General features: G+C 36.6%; 1 protein-coding gene across 1 annotated transcript in view; it reads right to left on the bottom strand.

Moving 5' to 3' along the window:
- Positions 1–20,202, bottom strand: part of KDM5A (lysine demethylase 5A) — a 66,973-nt gene that overhangs the window by 44,102 nt on the left and 2,669 nt on the right. The window contains exons 2-11 of the mRNA XM_061124680.1: positions 19,820–19,897; positions 18,668–18,790; positions 11,543–11,713; positions 9,473–9,607; positions 8,667–8,772; positions 7,419–7,510; positions 6,655–6,813; positions 5,414–5,533; positions 4,601–4,759; positions 813–994 (exon numbers count right to left, since the gene is read on the bottom strand). Of these exons, the coding sequence (XP_060980663.1) occupies positions 813–994; positions 4,601–4,759; positions 5,414–5,533; positions 6,655–6,813; positions 7,419–7,510; positions 8,667–8,772; positions 9,473–9,607; positions 11,543–11,713; positions 18,668–18,790; positions 19,820–19,897 (1,325 nt within the window). The remainder of the gene's footprint in view (positions 1–812; positions 995–4,600; positions 4,760–5,413; positions 5,534–6,654; positions 6,814–7,418; positions 7,511–8,666; positions 8,773–9,472; positions 9,608–11,542; positions 11,714–18,667; positions 18,791–19,819; positions 19,898–20,202) is intronic.

Raw genomic sequence — 20,202 nt, 5'->3', positions numbered from 1 at the left:
TGGACTAGAGTTTACTTGTAATACTAAATCGAAGCTCAAGAAAATTGATTTAATTAGTCGTGCCATCTACAGAATAGCTTAATCGTAATACAATTCACAGTGCTGTCTCTAATAGAAACTTACAGCAATGACTGAAAATGTTCTGTATCTATGCTGGCCAATACAAAGGTCACCAGTCACAAGTGACAATAAAGCACTTAAAATGTGGTTAATGCAAATGATGAAGTAAACTTTTAATTTTACTTAATCTTAACTAATTTAAACAACCACATGTGGCTAGAAGCTATCATATTGCAAAGCACAGGAATGAAAGAGAGAAAACCATTAGTTTGCACAGTCTGATCTGAGCAGTATCTTTCAAATGGAAAGAAAAATACCATTTGGTTAAGATTGGAATACTGGACAAGGAACTGGGTAAGTAAATAAAAGCTGTAGGTGAAATACAAACAAAAACCAACAAAAAAACTTAATACACATGTAACATAGGCATTTCATTTCAAATACTAAAGGTTAGTCAGATCTTGACTATATAAACTTTAAATATGCTGCCTTGCATATCAAAAGTTAAACCAAAGAAATGTTCATGTACACTGAATACTAAGAATCATCTGGTCTAAAACCGGGGCTCGGCTGCACACACGTCAAGAGTGGAAGTGTCAGACATGCTGTACCCTGAGACCTCTACCCCGTACCTTATCCTACTTTGGATAGGACATGCTTTAAAGTTAGTTCTCTCCAACACATCACCTAATATTATCACACCTTTAGAAAGGTCACCAAGTGTGCATGCTGTTAACAAAGACTGTGCGTACCAGTGCAGGTAGTTGATGGAATAGCTCCAGTGATCTTCAATGTGCCAGCAAAAGGAAGAGAAGCACATCCCCACATAGAGCCACGGCACCTTCATGCCAGAGATGTCCACGTTGATGTGTGCAAGAACAGACTGCTCTAGCACAGGCATGTTATTCAAGTTCCAACCAGAAAGCGCATATTCCTACAGAATGAGAACACTGTAGATGAGAGCAGGAATGACAAGAGCCCAACAGATATCTCAAGAAGAGTCTTTAAAAACAAAAGTAAAAATTGTGTTAATAGTCACAATCATCTAGTCCACAGAATCTGTGCTCCTTGTTCTCCACACATTCTCATATTCCTAAATATTTAATCATATCTCCTAAGTGATATTTACATTTCCCTTTAATTATTTCAGCTATCTCTGGCTTACTCTGTGCATATAAGGTTTATTACTCCCCATCCACCCCCACAGCTTACCAGTAAAATACTGTGAGATTCACTTTAATAGGTCGATACTGTATTTCTACTTTATCCCTGGTAGCATAACTTACCAAAATGTTTATCAGTATATTTATGGTGCCAAGATACTGTGAGGACAAAACAGAATAGGATACAGAATCCTGAATCTGTGCCAACAGTGAAGACCAAGATGGTGCAGAAAGTCAGCACGCCCAACCCCAACTATGTGCTCAGTCATGTCTGATTCTTTGCAACCCCATGGACTGTAGCCCACCAGGCTCCTCTGTCCATGGGATTTTACAGGCAAGTATCCTGGGCAATCCCACTACAAACACATCTATTAACACCACCAAAAAATTTGTTTCACAAATGAGTTTAAAAGAAAAAAGAAATTGCAGTTTCTAAAAAAACAAAGAAAGCACAGTCAGAATGAAAAAGGAAAGGTGCTGAGTTTTCAGAGGTTTCTAACTGGATGTAAGCTCTGTAATGAGTTTCCAACACCCACTTCTGAAGCTATATGTGGCAAAGACTTAAAATGCTATCATCCTTGTGGCAAGCAGTTCTCAAAGTGGGGCCTAAGGAACCCAACAGGAGTGTAAAGAACCCAGGAGACCCACAAAGTCGAACTACTTTCATAACTCTAACATGCTATCTGCCTTTTTCACTGTCATTCTTGCAGGAGTGTGGTGTGAGTTTTCCAGAGGATATGTGATGTGATACTGCAGAAGTCTGAATGCAAAAACAAGAGACTCCAACTGCCTTCCATTAGAAGGCTGGTAATGGTTGAACCTGGATGCCAGGGAGGAAGGGAGAGAAATTCATTATTATGTTAACTTTTATACATGTGAAAATTTCTATAATACAGAGATTAAAACCCTCAAAGTAAAGAGGTTAAATAACCAGTGACAAAGCTGAAGAGAGACTCTATGAACATTCTCCTAACATGATTATCTTAACCTGTGCTCAACTATGAAAGGAGGGGAAAAATCAATAATAAGGCTAAAATAAGAAGACAGCCAAAAGACACAGCTTTTGATCATAAAGAAAACAAAACAAAATGAAAACCCCATTCAGCACATATTAAATAGTCAGATATTTCTGAGAGGATGGTCGGCATGATAAAGAATGAAACGGTACCATGAATAAACTGGGTTGGTGATACTGTAAGGAGTTACAATGGACTGGACAGGGCAAGATGGGACTCAAACAAGGGAAGCCAGGGTTGGAATGATGTGAGCATGTACACTCCCGGTTCCTGTTTTAGAACATGATTCTGTAGGCATGATGCTTACCTGGTTCACAGAGACACACTACATAGGGAAGGATACAAGAGAAGATGAAACAGGGTCCTCTGTCTAACTACAGACCCAGGTAGGAAGGAGACTTCTAATCATGAACAACTTTTGCAAACAGTGATGTGGGGAGGTTGGGCAATTCCCTCCACAGAAAACAAGGATAGAACTGAACAAAATTATCAGAACAACCATTTCAAGAAACTAGAACACAAAACATCAATACAGTATACTAATGCAGCATATATATGGAATTCAGAAAGATAGTAACGATAACCCTAATATGCGAGAGAGCAAAAGAGACACAGATGTATAGAACAGTCTTTTGGACTCTGTGGGAGGGCGAGGGTGGGATGATTTGGGAGAATGGCATTGAAACATGTATATTAGCATATGTGAAATGGATCACCAGTCCAAGTTCGATGCATGGGACAGGGTGCTCGGGGCTGGTGCACTGAGATGACCGAGAGGGATGGGATGGGGAGGGAAGTGGGAGGGGGGGTTCAGAATGGGGAACACATGTACACCCGTGGCTGATTCATGGCAATGTATGGCAAAACCACTACAATACTGTAAAGTAATTAGCCTCCAATTAAAACGAAATTTATTAAAAAAAAAAAAGAAAGAAACTAGAACACAATCAAAAGCAAAAACTTGAGAAGTATTTATTTAGTCTTAAGAAACTAAAAGAAGGCTAAATGAAGATATTCTCACGTAAGCAAAGACAAGAATTCATTGCTAGCAGAACTGCACTACAAATAGAAACAGTCCAGGAGGCTCAAATAAAAACTATCCTGGACCCAAAGGAATGAGAGAAAGAGAACCAGAAAGGGTATATATGTGTAATGATGTAAAAGACTGTAAAATTCTTTTTTCTGAGTTGTTTTAAAGACCATAAGATGGTTTAAAGCAATACTATACTGCCGTGTTGGTGTATTATACAATATGCAGATACAACACACAATACACAGAAGAGAAAAACAAATGAAAAGACAGTTTCCAAGTTTCTAATTTACCAGAAGCCATTATTAAAATGAAGTAGAATGTGATTAAAGATGAACACCGTTGATGAAGCTGTTTTTTTTAAAAAAAGCTGTATACTGTAATTCTTAGAGAACCACTAAATAACTCAAAATATGTATCTCTCCCCCCAAAATTTCAGGCCAATTAAAATGATATGATGAAAAATCCCTCTTTAACACCAAAAGAAGGCGATAAAGGAGAAAGAGAGGCACAGAAACAGGAAAGAGAAAGCAGCAAGATGGCAGATATAAATCAACCACATTAAATTTAAATGGACTGGACACTCCAACGAAAGTCAACCTTCACACTAGATTTTTAAAAAGCAAGATTCAAGAATATGCTGCCTGTAAGAGACACAGGCCAGATTCCAAAATACAAACAGCTTCAAGGTAAAAGAATGGAAGAGATACCATGGCAATGGTAACAAGAGACCTAGAGGGGCCATATTTTTAACTGTGTATCCTTCTCCACTATGTACCTTTTTTTCCCTTACCATGTGTAAGAAAACAGGAAATAAAATTCTCAACTATTGCCAAATATAAAGGAAAAGAAAGTGACAAAGACCAAAGTAAGAGAAAAAGAAATAAATAATCATCTTAATTCTGCTTTACACATAAAGATCACCCCCATCTGACAGTACTTCATTATATGTTACAATTTAAATGCATATTTGAAAACCTACCTGCCCAGATGTTGAAGGGAAACATAATTGTGGACCTACCGGTGAAATGTAGTAATTTTTTTCTAAAATCATTTTCTACATTTCCAAACAGAGAGAGCTACATAAAATCTTTTAACTGGAGTTAAGTTTTAAACTAATTAAACTGGTTTTAAAATGAAAAGTTAAATGGTTTTTAAAGGTACTTTGAATTTACTGTTTTCAAACGGAAGATTATTTGTAATGTCCAAATTCTACACATTTAATGTTTTAAATGAATGTGGTCCCTAAGGTTAAAGAAAGGCTGTTTTCTACTAGCAAAGGCTGAGTTGGCCACAGGTAAGAAGTATGGATACTACTACATGCTCTGCACCTCTTCTTCCGGCAGCATCTTTCTCCGGCCGTCCTTTACAGGAAATCCGCTCCCGAAGTCTTTTGAGGAGATGTCAGCGCCATACTCTACAATAACGTCTTCTTCAATGCTGCTCACCAGCCGCCAGAATTCCTTCTCTACCAGTTCTGTGGGGACCATCTACATGTGGAAAACAGAGATGACAGATTATAAACTCACTACAATCATAACCTACTGTAACATAATACACAGGTCAACTGAACAAAACTCATGAAAAAACAGAAAACCCTCTCAAAATTCTCAGAGTTGAAAAGACTGCAGTCTTGGCTGTTCTGATTGAGGATGGGGAAAAGCTAAAGACGACTTAGATGACTTAGATGAAAAACACAATGAAAACAAAAAAAAAAACACAAAAAACACAATAAACTTGAACTGCTCTCTTCTGTAAGCTGGTTTCCAACTAAGAAAGATAAAGATGACCCAGGAAGTCCAAGAAGCCCCAGGAAAAGAAGCAAACCTCGTAGTACAAATAACTAAACAAAAGCAGCAACTGCCACACCTTCCACACTTGTGTGAAAAGGACTGCGCTCAGAGGTTCACAAACAAGGGAAAGACAGAAGTCAATTTCTCAACAGGAGAGTGAACACTGTCACAAGAGAAAGTCGAAGAAACAGAAGCAGACCCCAGGCCCCTGATCCTCAGATCTAGTGTTCTGTCATCTTTTTCATGCTGATTCTGTTTTCCACAAAATAATGGAAGTTTTTAAAAAGCAAAGCAAAAGCTTTGGACTCAGATAAATCTTTCATACTTCCCCAAAGTGACCTAAATACTCACATGGACTGGCATATTGAAATAGTCAGACTTAAAATTATCTGCCATCTCTCCAAAGCTCTGAAGTGTATACTCTCGTACGGCTTGTTCAAATCCAAAAGCTTCTCTAGGTTTATTACATTCCTAGGAAGAAAAAAAATCTAAGATTAACTTACTGAAACTGAAGAATAAGGCTCTCAGGTATGACCTTCTTTGATCATTTTCCAAGGTGAAGCAAATCCAGTCAACTCTAGACCACAAAACATGTATTAATTACTTTCAGTGTGGAACCAGGAAATAACGTTCTGAAACCTCAATTGCATTTTCATGCCTTCCAGAGGAAGACGGCCATGGGACAGCTTCAGGCTCTGGAGCTGGCATTAAGCTCTGGCACCAAGACACACACCTGGAGGGCTACCAACCTGGAATCAAGCCCAGAAATGTCTATCATCCTTGGTGGAAAAAACAAACGTTCAGGGAGGGAGGAAAGGTAACGGAGAAAGGGACAGTCACTGGGTTGCTAGGACACCCAGGGAGAATAATGATTTCTTTTCTACTACCAATCATCACAATAATGTCTTAACACAACAACTTAGAAAGGAACTGCTTCTGAATCACTTAATATTGAAAATAATAAAAAATAATTAAAAGATCATACACATATGCTTTGAATGTATCTAAATACACCCAGCCAACTCTTTTCCTTCAATGTTCTAACACATTTTGTTAAAATAAACAAACACATCAGGCATTTCATGACAGTGACATCTACAGTGACATTACTATAATCTTTCAGTAACAAATTTAGTACAATCAAGCTAAAATTTAAACAACTTAATAGATACCACCAGTTTATGTGGTAGCATGAACATGAAAACTAGATGCATAGATCCGAAGTTCTAGAGCTTCATATCTGATTTTTACTTTTTTTTCCTAATTAAAAAAGAAAAAACACACAAAAAAAATAAGAAAAGAAAGAAAAAACAAATAACCTATGGATTTTCTCCACTTTTATTTTCCCAGAATATGAATAGTCTAGCAAAAGTCTCATTTATCTGCATCAATAAACAGAATTATCAAACCAGTCAGAAAGAGACACTTTAAAAAACAGAACTGTTACATTTCCAGTCACTATCATTCTTTTAAAAAGCCTAGCAAATTCGAGCTCTGAAAAACAAAGAGGAGAAGCAGCTTCATGGGAAGTGTTAACTGTACACCTGTATGCAGGTTTTTCTTCATTTTAAAAGGTAAGGTTGGGCATGTACCTCGGCCACACACTTAGGACACCTCCAGTCGCCCTTGGGCACATCGGGCAGTGGGGGAATTAAACAGAACGTATGGTAGCTGTCATCACACCCATCACACAGCAGCAGCTTATCTTCATTGTTTCCCCGACCACAAAACATACAAACATAGAGATCAACCTGTTAACAACAAAGTAAAGTAACATGAGAGTTTATTAATAAGTTTATTAAAAAGCAGTACTAAATCTTTACCAGGAATGCCTTAATTGAAACAAAATACTGTACACTAAAAAATAAACGTAAGTCCTGAATACTTATCTTAAATAACTGTATATAAACAGCTTTGCATAAAACTTCCTGAATTTCCTCAGAGCTTCTACAAGCAAGTTAATAAAAGTGTATCAAGGTATCAGAGTAAATGACCACTACAAATCTAGGGTACTTGAATGTCAATTTCTATAAATAAAACATACCATGTCACTCTTCCTACACACAAATGCTCTTCACTGGTAGAGGGCTGAGGACTGAGCACTGTCTAATACAGCTAAGGGTTGACAGAGTCATCCTCTCACTCACTCATTCACTAGGTATATTACTCAGGAACTGTCTGTGTGTATGCCACAAAGCAAGGTTAATGTGATATACACCGAAGCTGAAGCTTCAGATGCACTAAGTCTTCTGACTAAACGAACTAACTAAACGACATACCGGACAAAGCAAGGTAAAAATGCAAAACTAAAATAAAAATAAATCCTTTCCCTCCTAACACATCTCAGAACACTTACAAAGTTAACAGAGAGAGTTCCTTTCCGTTGTCTCATTTGCATGTTAAATGCGTCTGACCTGTTGGTAACTTTTCGTCTTCGGGAGACCTCATCTTGAAATAAAAATAATTATATAATAATAGTAAAAACTAATGTTGAGAGCTTACCATGGACCAGACACTATTTTAAATTATTTAAATTAGTTAAAATCTCACAACACTATGAGGCAGATAAACTATTATCCCCCAGTGAAGATAAAAGAATCTGAAGAACAGAGAAGTTAGGTAACCTGCCCAAACTCACACAGTGAGTCAGCAGCAGATTTGGGATTCTAGTCCAGGCAATTGAGCTGCAGAGAGTTTAAGTACTAATTCTGTATTGCCCACATGTAGAACTTATCAGGAACTAATTTGAGACTAGCATTAAGATCACTGCCAGCCAATAGAATTACAAACATAAAAAAGATGAGGTGCTTAATTTTTAAGAGTAATAGTAAACACTGTAATATATCAAGTAAGTCTGATCACACTGAGTATTTGGTGATAGAATATTATCTGATCAACCAGAGTTCAGTGCAGAATTGGAATGATGACTTAAGTCATATAATAAAATGCACAAAAATCAGTATGACTTGTGATTACAGTATTCCATTAAATTCTTATATAGTAAAAACACAGCCAACACAATCTTTGTTAAATTGAGTCTTAAAACTGACATGTACTTCTCTCTCAATTAGCAATTCTACTCACATGCTAATTCTAACATGCTAAGCTGGGAGTACCAGCCATTCTTCAAATAAATCACTTAAATGAAGTAATACATCAAGGCAATTACAGAAAAATATTATAATTAGAGTTAGAATCTAAATTATTAGCTCTCCCTAGTATATTCTGATTCTAAAGGTCAGAGAGACTCCTATTTCTTTTTAAATTTAAAAACAGCAAGCTTTAGATCACTAGGTGAGAATCATTAATTTCGCCATTCACTTATAAATTAGCCTTTAGAAAGAATAATTTTTGTGTCAAGTGGAAGGAGGAAATGAAGGAGGAAATTTTCTCCGAAAATAGTATAAAAATTTAACATACTACGGCTTCTCACACCTTAAGATTATCTGCCATTAAAAAGGTGATTTGTCTGGGAATCATGCTGCAAGTCTACAATACAATCCTTAGAAAACCCCAGAGCAGACTATGATTCAAGCATAACCTGCATCTGTTATAACCACACCACTGCACCTTAATACTTTCCATGACCAAATAACAGATTTACCTTCCTTTTCTTTTACTCCCATTGCCAAGCCCACAACCTTAGGCCCAGCCCCAAAAATCCGAAGTTTCTTCAGTTCCGTACTTCTATTCACTTCTCCAGATTCCGACTAAAAAAATAAATAAATAAAAGCCACATTAGTCTAATTTTGTAATGCATTACTTTCTTACCTAAGAAAAGTTTCAAGGGCCAGGTAAAAATAAAAGAAATTTTTAATTCTCTCTAAATTGGCTTGCTACCTTATCCAGGAACTAAGATTACCCCCAAAACAAAAAACAACCTCAAGGACCACAAAAAAAATGGGAATAGGAAAGTGGGAGAGGAGCAGACAAAAAGAAATTATGGGCATTTTTCTTCTGATGCTTTCATTAGGCTTTAAAATTATTCCAGGTCACAAGAACACTATAGAAATTATATTGGAATGATTCAGACACTAAGAAAATTATATTCTGGTTTTTAAAGGAAGGATATGTGAAAAATAAAATCTCTCCTTCCTACTCTTCTCATTTACAGTAACCATGAAAATAAAATGTACTAGAAATCATCAGCATGTCTGTGAAATTGGTCTAGTATCCAGAGTCACTCTTATTTGCCATCTCTGTCAAAGTTGTTTAACATTAACAAAGAACTCTCTAAATAAAATCAGACCGAATTTTACAATTTCCTCCTTATTCATCTCAAAAGTGAATGAAAAATATGTCTTTCAAGCTTTAAAGAACAATACGAGAATGACCTCCTAAAACCAGGCACGTGTTCTGCACAGTCAATGAGCTAAAATTCCTGTCAAAATGGCCCATAGAAACTGATACCTGAGACTTGACGCGTCTTGTTCTCTTCGGCAGAATGTTCATTCTTGTTCCCGGTTCTGGCGAAGTCTGGACATCAGTGCTAAGAACCTCAGGCTCCACTGTTTCCTTAAGGTCTAAATTAGGCATCTGTACACCCTAAAGAATTGAGAGCACAAGAAGAGGACAGATTCACTGACAAGAAATCAGATTCGAGAATAGGAGAAAAATAATAAATTTCTCATATATCCCTAAAACTATTAACACATGAAACCAGATGACAATTCTCCTGCCAAATCGATCTATAGCTCAAGACAATCCCTATCAAAATCCTAGCAGGCTTTTGCCATAGAAATGGAGTAGATTCTAAAATTTATGTGGAAGTGCAAATTTTTTGGAAATTAAGAACCAAGTTGGAGGACTTTTACTACCACAAGATACCTAAACTTACTATAAAGCTATGGTACTCAAGATAGCATAGTATTGTTAGGATGAAACATACAGATCAAAAAACAAAATGGACTAGAAATAAACCTATATATTTACAGTCAATTGTTTTCAACAAAGGTGCCAAGGTTAATCCCTTGGGAAGGTAAAATCACCTGGGCAAGGTAAATCACCTTGGCAAGGTAATTAAACAAATGCTGCTGGAACTATTGGATAGTCCTACACCTTGATGCCCTCAAAACAAACTTTAGCTTTACCTAAGACTATACACAAAAATAATCCAAAATGGGTCACAGACCAAAACATAAAAACTAAAAAAAAACTATAAAACTTCTAGATGAAAACAAACTTTTGGCCTTAGGTTAAAAGAAGATTTCTTAGATATAACAGCACAATCCATAAAAGAGGCAGAAAATCGAACCACAGACTAGAAGAAAATACTTATATGAAATCATACATCTGATAAAGGGCTTATATCCAGAATATTTAGCAAAATTTTAAAACAAGTATAAGATGGCAAACAATCCAATAAAAAAAATATTTGAGCAGACACTTCATCAAGATATACAAATGGCTAATACACACATGAAAAGATGCACAACACCATTAGTCATTAGGGAAATAAAATTAAAACCACAATGAGATACCACTACGCACCCACTAGAATGGCTGTAAGCAAAAAAACTGACAATACCAAGTGTTGGCAAAGATGTGGAGAAACTGGAAGCCTCTACATTATTGGTGGGAATGCAAGATGGTTCAGCCACTTTGGAAAACAGTTTGGCAGTTTCTTAAAAAGTTAAACACAAACTTACCGTATAACCCAGCAATTCCACTCCTAGGTATCTACCCAAGAGAAATGAAAACATATGTCCACACAAAGACTAGTACATGAATATTCATAGCATTATTAATAATAGCCATAAACTGGAAACATTGAAATGTCCATCAACTGATAAATGAATAAACAAATGTGGTATAACCATACAACAGAGTATTCTTCAGCCATAAAAATGAATGAAATACTGATACTAAAATACAGATAAACCTTAAGAATCATCAGGCTCAGTGAAAGAAACCATACACAAAATCACACTGTATGATTCCATCTATGTGAAATTTCTAGAAAAGGTAAAACTATAGAATCAGAAAGCAGATTAGGAGTTGTCCAGGTTTGAGGGTAGAAGCAAGAACCAACTATAAACAAACACAAAGAAATCTTTTGGGCTAATGGAAGTGTCCTAAAACTGGATGGTGATGACAGCTGCATAAATTTATAATTTATCACAGCTTACTGACTGTGTACCTACAACGGGTGAATTCTGTAGTATGTAAATTCTACCTCAATCAAGCCGTTAAAAGAAAAAACATGAATCCAAGTGGAGGAATTTTTTTAAAAGCTTAAGTCTTGCCTAAGTGTAAATATCTTATGTAAGTAAGAAGACATTCTTCACTCCCATTAGCCTTTATCTTGTAAACCATCAAAAATACAGTTGTGATTTTTTAAACCTGCTCCCCCAAATTTTGGCACCTGGAGAAACCACAGCCAACTGCTAGCTAACCTGTTACAATGAACAGTCTAAAGTGTGTTTCTATATCTGGCAGACACTGCATTTATTCACGCCTAAGAAAAGTGATGCATCTCACCATAAGGCTGACCCCTGACTGGAAAAGCTCATACGGGTAGAGAATTCTTTCATAATGCGACTTCAAAAGGGACCCAGTTCCTTTTCCTGGCAGATATCCCAAGCGGCTACCCACTTTAGACCATTTCTTCTCTTTGGTGACCATTTCAAAACCACCTTTGCTGGCAACAATCTGAAAAGAAAGTAAAAATTATTTAGGGAAAGAGGAAGATTCATGTATTTTGACTCGACATCTTTTCTGCTAAATGGAAAAATTATTCTGGGCCTCAATTTTAGATTTGCTTTCAAGAAATATGTGACAAAATTGAAACTCCTTAATATTTAAAGTATGAAACGGAAACAATGATTTTGGTAAGTTTTAAACACTATTATTCATTATTGTGCCTACCTTCAATGAACCAAGCATTCAAAAACATTTGATGAATTTATGCACTTTACATAATGCACCATGGAAATTCTAAACACATGTATGTATTCTATATCCACAGGGAACTCAAAGTACAAATAAAAGTTAAGAACAGACCAAATATAGACATAAGAATGTTACATAATACAAAATGAACATAAATACTGATAATAGAAAATAAGCAACTTAAGAGAATTTTTTAAAAATGTCAAGTGAACAGTGGCTTCAGAGGATATTTTGAAAAAGAGGCCATCATTTTTAAAAAAAAGAGAAGTTTTACAAGAAAGATTATAAACAAATGATAAAGTTCAACTGCAGTAACTATACCACAACATAGGTATTAAGGTAAGAAGTGATGGGAGAAATTGGCCAATTTTTGCTGAATGCTCATATCAAACCAGGGCTTCCCTGGCAGCTCAGCTGGTAAAGAATCCGCCGGCAATGCGGGAGACCTGGCTTCAATCCCTGGGTTGGGAAGATCCCCTGGAGAAGGGAACGGCTACCCATTCCAATATTCTGGCCTGGAGAATTTCATGGACTGTATAGTCCACAGGGTCGCAAAGAGTCGGACACAACTGAGCGACTTTCACATCAAACCAGGAGCAGTACAGAATAGACCTGTACCAAGGCCTCCACCTTCCAGAAGCTGACACTGTACATCTCTCACACTTCTAAAATGTACACAGTTTTTGGAAATAAAAGCAAAAATAAACAAATGGGATCTAATGAAACTTAAAAGCTTTTGCACAACAATGGACACTATAAGTAAGGTGAAAAGACAGCCCTCAGATTGGGAGAAAATAATAGCAAATGAAGCAACAGACAAAGGATTAATCTCAAAAATATACAAGCAACTCCTGAAGCTCAATTCGAGAAAAATAAATGACCCAATCAAAAAATGGGCCAAAGAACTAAACAGACATTTCTCCAAAGTAGACATACAGATGGCTAACAAACATATGAAAAGATGCTCAATATCACTCATCATCAGAGAAATGCAAATCAAAACCACAATGAGGTACCATTACACGCCAGTCAGGATGGCTGCTATCCAAAAGTCTACAAGCAATAAATGCTGGAGTGTGTGTGGAGAAAAGGGAACCCTCTTACACTGTTGGTGGGAATGCAAACTAGTACAGCCACTATGGAAAACAGTGTGGAGATTTTTTAAAAAACTGGAAATAGAACTGCCATATGACCCAGCAATCCCACTTCTGGGCATACACACTGAGGAAACCAGATCTGAAAGAGACACGTGCACCCCAATGTTCATCGCAGCACTGTTTATTATAGCCAGGACGTGGAGGCAACCTAGATGCCCATCAGCAGATGAATGGATAAGGAAGCTGTGGTACATATACACCATGGAATATTACTCAGCCATTAAAAAGAATTCACTTGAATCAGTTCTAATGAGATAGATGAAACTGGAGCCCATTATACAGAGTGAAGTAAGCCAGAAAGATAAAGAACATTACAGCATACTAACACATATATATGGAATTTAGAAAGATGGTAATGATAACCCTATATGCAAAACAGAAAAAGAGACACAGAAGTACAGAACAGACTTTTGAACTCTGTGGGAGAAGGTGAGGGTGGGATGTTTCAAAAGAACAGCATGTATATTATCTATAGTGAAACAGATCACCAGCCCAGGTGGGATGCATGAGACAAGTGCTCGGGCCTGGTGCACTGGGAAGACCCAGAGGAATCGTGTGGAGAGGGAGGTGGGAAGGGGGATCGGGATGGGGAATACATCTAACTCCATGGCTGATTCATGTCAATGTATGACAAAACCCACTGAAATGTTGTGAAGTAATTAGCCTCCAAGTAATAAAAAAAATTAAAAATAAAAAATTAAAAAAAAAATAAATAAATAAAATGTATACAGTTTTCAGTTTCATTGATGAAAGAATAAAGAAGGTTGTGATGAAGTTATCCAAATTGAAAAAATTTTCCTCTTTGAGTATACACTATCGTATTCTACTACACCAAACAGCTAAAAGAGAAAAACAGTTACCATAGGATCCAGGAATTACACATATTTAGCGATATACCCAAAAGAACTGAAAGCAAGGATTCAAACAGTATTCGCATACCAGTGTTCACAGGAGCAATCACTCACACACAGACGGTAGGTAGAAACAACCCAAATATCCATCAAGAGTTGAGCAGATAAACAAAATGTGGTAAAGACATGCATGGAATATTATTCAACCTTAAAAATTAATGAAACTCTGATACATGTGACAACATGGATGAACTTTGAAAACATTACACAAACACAAGAAGATGAATATTGTGTGATCCCATTTAAATGAAATAACCATACACAAGCAAATTTGTAGAAAGAGGTTTTACCAGGTGCAAAAGGATGGGGAAAGTTCTGGAAATGGATAGTAGCAATGGGCTGTACAACACTTTGAAAATACGTAATGCCATTAAAATTGTACACTTAAAAACAGTCAATCATGTGCATTTTACCTTTTTTTTTTTTTTTCAAAGACTAAGAACATGGATTCTGGAGCCAGACTGCATGAGTTCATACCCCAGCTCTGCTAACAGCTGTATGACCTTGGGTAAGTTACATAATTTGCATCTCAGATACCTACTATTAACATAGTAGCAGTATTATTAAAATATTATTAAAATAATAGCAGTACCTGTACCTCATTATGAGGTTGCTGTGAAGACAAATGAAATAAAACATGAAAAGCACCAGGATAAAGTAAGAGCTGTATCAATGCTGGCTGTATTACAAATGTCTGTGTGAGCTGGCAAATTGGGGGTGGAGGAGAGGTGTACAGACTATAAGTAAGGATGCATTTTCTGCTCTCGTGCTTAGCACTTTATTATAGCAAAGATGAAACCACAGCCCAAGCAAAACACTTCTCTAGTGAAGTATCTGAAAGTATGGAAGAAATGAAGAAGTTCACGTGCACAAGAGTAAAACCCATCTCCAATTCTTCAGCTTTTTTTTTTTTAATCATACCCTCAGAGAAGCTCTTGTCTGTTAATAAGAGTCAACCAGGGAAAAATTAAAGAAAAAACTTTTATTTCTCAAATTCTGTAGTGTGGAGGAAGACACACCAAGGGTGGCATGGATAGAGGGCTGTCTGGAAGCAAATGGGTGATGAGAAGGTCTTTCATTCACGGCTCCCAGGGTCTCCACACTGTCAGCTCTGTTGCAGGTGCTGGAGCTACAGCTGTGAATAAAATAAAGACCTCTGCCCTGCTGGAGTTTATATCCTAGTGGGAGACTAAATGTCAATTTTGAAATGACAGCGCCGGTGGAAAAAACCTGAGAGTAGTTTAAAAGCCTCCACAGTAGGAGAATGAGGGTAAACTGAATCATTAAACAGTCACAAAAGCCTCATCATAAAGGTATGAGGTGAGCAAAGACCTGAAGGAGGGGAAAGCAGTGAGCCAAGCTGATACACAGGAAACAGCCAGAGTCAAGGCCCACATGAGAAGCCTGCAGAGCATACTGAGAAACAATAAGGAAACCAGTGAGGCTGAAGCAAGTAGGGAGAAGCAGTACAGAGAGGAAAGAGAAGCCTTCTCAGTAACGTGTGTTACCCAACACAATTACCACCATTACATAACAATCTGCTCTGTATTCTAAGCACTTCCAGCTAAATTTCCATCAGTAACGATAGAGCTCCATGGATCCAGTCATGCTTCTCACCTAGGTCTGCCAATTTCTGACAGCAGCATGATCAGGGTGTTGACCAGAGTAAGACAGAACTGACTCACAAAGACATCAAAGTCATGACTCTGGCTTCATGTTTGCAATACTCCAACAATCTAAGCAGGCCTAATACTTAAAAACACACAAAACCTTAATACTTGCATTCTGCACTTGAGAGATCCAGAGATTATCACGCATAATTTCATTTACTCCAAACATTTGCCATGCAAGGTATCACACCACTGTCATTAGAAAACATCACATGACCCATGCCCTAAAAAGAGATACATGGCACACACTTAAATTGAACACAAAGAATACAAACCCTTAGTCAAACTTAACAAAAGAGTAATGTCAATCAAGGCCAAAATTTCAGTCCAATGAAAAACAAAGTCCAGTTAGCAGGGGACAATTTTAACAGACAAAAAGCAGCAGCAATATTCAACTTAAAAGCTCCCTCTCAACATTCCACGAAAAAGTTGAAGGACAAAAAGCCATGCTCCCAACAGGGCAAGAAGACCAAGGAAAAAGCAGATGTCTGAGTGACGCTCTAGCAAGCAGAAACAACAACCAAAAAAGCCCCAAGCAACAAAACAGAGCCAAAGAGCAGCAACATAGAACCTGGAAAGGCTTAAGAAATGGAAGCATCAATATCTTCAAAATTAAATTTAAAAACAACAGTGTTGACTGAAAGCCTGTATAAAACCAGTCAGGCCTCCCCCAGTCAGCACACTCAGGCAGCCATCCCTCTTCAACCCCAGCAGAAGACTACAGATCTACTCTCAGGAGAGTCTGAAAGGATTTGAACCTAAGAAAGAAACAGGTAAGTAAACTAGACAATCACTCTAACAGTCTCATATCCAACTAATGGCAGTTCAAAAAGAGAAGAAAGATCAATGGAAGAAATTGGCAAAGAATTAACACAAGTTACAAAAACTCAAGGATGGGAGTTCAGATTAGAAAGATTATCAAGTGCAATAAACATATGCAATGAAAATTAACACGTACCAGTGCATATCACTGTGAATTCTCAAAGTACTGGGAATAAAGATCAGACTTTGTGTCTTAGAAAAAGTCACGTACAAAGAACAAGAATTAACATGGCATCATTCTTCTCAATAACAACACTAGAAGCTAGATAATGGAGTACAGCTTTCAAAATACAATTTTGAAGTGAAATGATCAACAATTTAGACTGCTATACTCACCAAACTACCAATGAAATTTAAAAGTAGAACATTTCTAGACAAGCAAAAAATTTACATTTTGTTTACTTTCTTGCCATCAAACTAGCAGAAGAAATATTTCACCAAAACAGGAATAAACCCAGCAACAGGAAGACTTAAAACAGGGAGAAAGGCAAATGGAATTCCCAGAATGATGCTAGTGAAAGTTCTAAGCTGACAGCTGACCTTAAAAAAACCACCAATCTGGATTGGGGTAGGAAAGAGAACTCCAGAGGAGTAACTCCAAGAAGGAAACGTAACGGACAGGTTTTCTGCTGGGTGAAACCATACTGAGAGATTTTATACTTCTGGAAAGATCTGAAAATAAATCTTTGATACTCAAAGAGAAAACTTACAAAATAAAAAAAGGTAAGGGGACCATTAACTCCAAGGAAAATAAAAATTGGTTCAAGGAAACAATCATAGCATGCTATTAAGCACAAGGACAAATAAATTTATATTTATGCAGTCACAGCAGTAATTAAAAAAAAAATTTATCTAACTACATTATAAGGGACTGGGGCACTTGAAGTATGAAGTACATAAGGATTTAATTTTTATACCCATTGCCCATCTCTTATAGTAAAAAATCAGTGTGGATTTTTAAAACTAAAACAACGAAGAAACAGCATGATCACGTTATTTGGAAATATGGAGATCAAAATCAGAAACAGCTAAAAGAAATGAAAGTGATTAGCTCTAAAGAGCACTAATAGGAGTGGAGAGATGGAGAAGGGAGAATGTTAGTTTTTATTATAAGCCTTTTTAAAAATGTATTACTTTAACAAAAATTTCTCTTAAAAATAACTAGAATCAATGTTCCTTGCTGCACTGATGATAAACCATAACTGTTTATGTAAAAATTCCACTGAATTATAGGCACTCCAAGTAACACTTTTTACAATCAAAAATAACCAGTGAAAAAGACAAAGTGACTTAATCAAAACAGGAAACAATCACACCGACAATTTAACGTCTCAGGAAACTTAAAACGTGCTTCCCATTAAAAAACAGTGGGAATCAAAGTATGTTAAAATCATGTCTAAAATAACAAAAATTCAAGAGATGTTCATCAGTTGTGAGCCAAAGATGACTTTTTTCCCAAAGTAAAGGGCATACCGAACAACCTAAAAATATCAGAGCTCTCAGTATTCTGTGCAGTTTTCAGCCTTTGCCTCTTGCTAGAAAGTAAAATGTCCTGTTAATGAGACATTCACCAAGGGACAGAGGGCAGAGCAATGGTCACCTTTGGGGAGAAGTACTGACTGGGAGGGAGAGGAAGGAGCTACAAGTGTTTGGAACACTCGCTGTCTTGATCTGGGTGGTGTTGAGACGAGTATACACTCCTATAGAAAGATCAACTCAGCTGGACATTTAGGACTTGTGCATCACACTTTTACCTCAAGCCTCAATGGAAAGGAAAAAGTTCATGTGGAGAGAAGCAGCAATCTCACTATGACATTTAAGGAAGAAAAGTATAAACTACAAACAAGATAACCACAAGTCAAAATTTCTGCCTTTCAGCTTTAAATCTCAGATTTATAAGCATTTTCATAGGTTAGAGGGAAGAGACATCCATGGGAACTTGAAGATGAAATTCCAATAAACTCCAGGACAAGCAAACTTAACTTATCACAAGATATTTGCTAATTAAGATGTACTTCATAAGCAGTAGCCCCTCCTCTATGGTCAATCAAATCCTACCTAGAAAGCAATGTTTGCCATCAAGTATATCTGAAATTCTAATTTCACAAATTTTCTAGCCTCTGTTCTAGTATCTTAACCAACTACAAGCCTCACCTTGCTCAAAGCATACAGATCCAGAATTTTTCTCTCCACCACAGGGATCTTGAGAGTAGATCCCTGAAGTTCCCAAAATTTTGCTAGTTGATCCAAGAAGTCCAACCTCACTCTGGTCATAGCCTAAGATTAATAAAATAGAAAAGTCAAAAATAGGAACTAAGTTATGGTTGAAAATTTGAGTTTTACTTAACAAAGGTACTCATCTCTCAAAAAAAATTCAGACTTTTCAGCACTGCTTAGGCGAACCTTATAAAATAAGTTTAAAAAAAAAAAAAGCAAACTTTACTAGGTTTGCTAAACTTTACTAAGGCAAAAAAGTTAATTTATGTGAAAGATTCTCATCTAAACAAAGCAATTTTTTGTAAAAATTAACTTTAAGCTAATCAGAAAATTTAATAAATCAAATTATTCTGTTTCTAAGCATTCCATGCCTGACATTTCATCTGTAGATAATATGCACACTTCAGGGACACCAACTCTCTACCTCACTGACATTGAGACTCTTCATCAACTATCTTATTATAAGAACCTAAAGGAAAACAATAGGTATTAAAATGAAAAAAATTATCAATGTTTTATGAGCATCATAGAAAAAAAACAAACAGGTAACACGTTAAGCCTTAACGATCTTTAAGATCTCTCTTGTATTCTAGAACAGTTTTTATCCACATTGAAGCATCCTCTGAAAATCTAGCAAGCGGAAGGAACAACTATTTAAACAAATTTCAAGTTGGAAATTTAAGACAGATCAGTAATATTTAAAAAAAGATCTTAATAAATCAGATTAAGAGTCCTAGAAAAGTTCTGTCAGAGGGGGAAAAAAACCCTCTGAAACTAGGTTTTAATAGAAGAATTTTTAAAACTATTTCCCAAAAGACTACAGGATACAGAATCTTCCAACACTAATGACAATAAAAAAATTTAGTGGAATAATAAGCACCGAAGAAAGCAGATAGTTCCCCATAACCCCAGTTAAGTAGAAAAAACTCTATTATAAACAACTTTTTTAAAAATCAGAAGCATCCTTCCATTCAGTCACAATTCACATTAACTCTGAGCCTCAGTTCATGAGTTTCTCTAAGGTCTCCACCTGAAGTCCTGATATGAAGAAGAAATCAGGAGACAAAACAGTGATAAGACAATACTCACCTCAAGTTCATTCAGGCGCTGGACTCTGGGAGTAAAACGGAAGCTTTTGACTTCACATGCAAATGGAGGCTGCCAATCCTAAATAGGGGGAAAAAAAATTCTTCACATTCTTATATTGGTTAATAAGCAAGGAATTCATTCTCTTAATTTATGGGATGAGTTGCCACAAATCATGATGGCAACACACCAACTTACCAGTCTTCTCTAGTGAGAGACAGAACATTTTTAAGATAAAATAATTTATTACTATCTCCAATTACTTACCTCTAACATTCTAATACTAAAATTATCTTATCTATTTCCTCTTCAAATCTCCCACTCCCATACTGCACAATTATGCTTTCCCCAATTACTCAAGTGGAATCCAATCAGCTCATCTCAAT

Source organism: Dama dama, chromosome 22, assembly GCF_033118175.1.
Source record: "Dama dama isolate Ldn47 chromosome 22, ASM3311817v1, whole genome shotgun sequence".
Lineage (NCBI taxonomy): Eukaryota > Metazoa > Chordata > Mammalia > Artiodactyla > Cervidae > Dama > Dama dama.
This window is presented reverse-complemented; position numbering and strand designations above follow the sequence as displayed.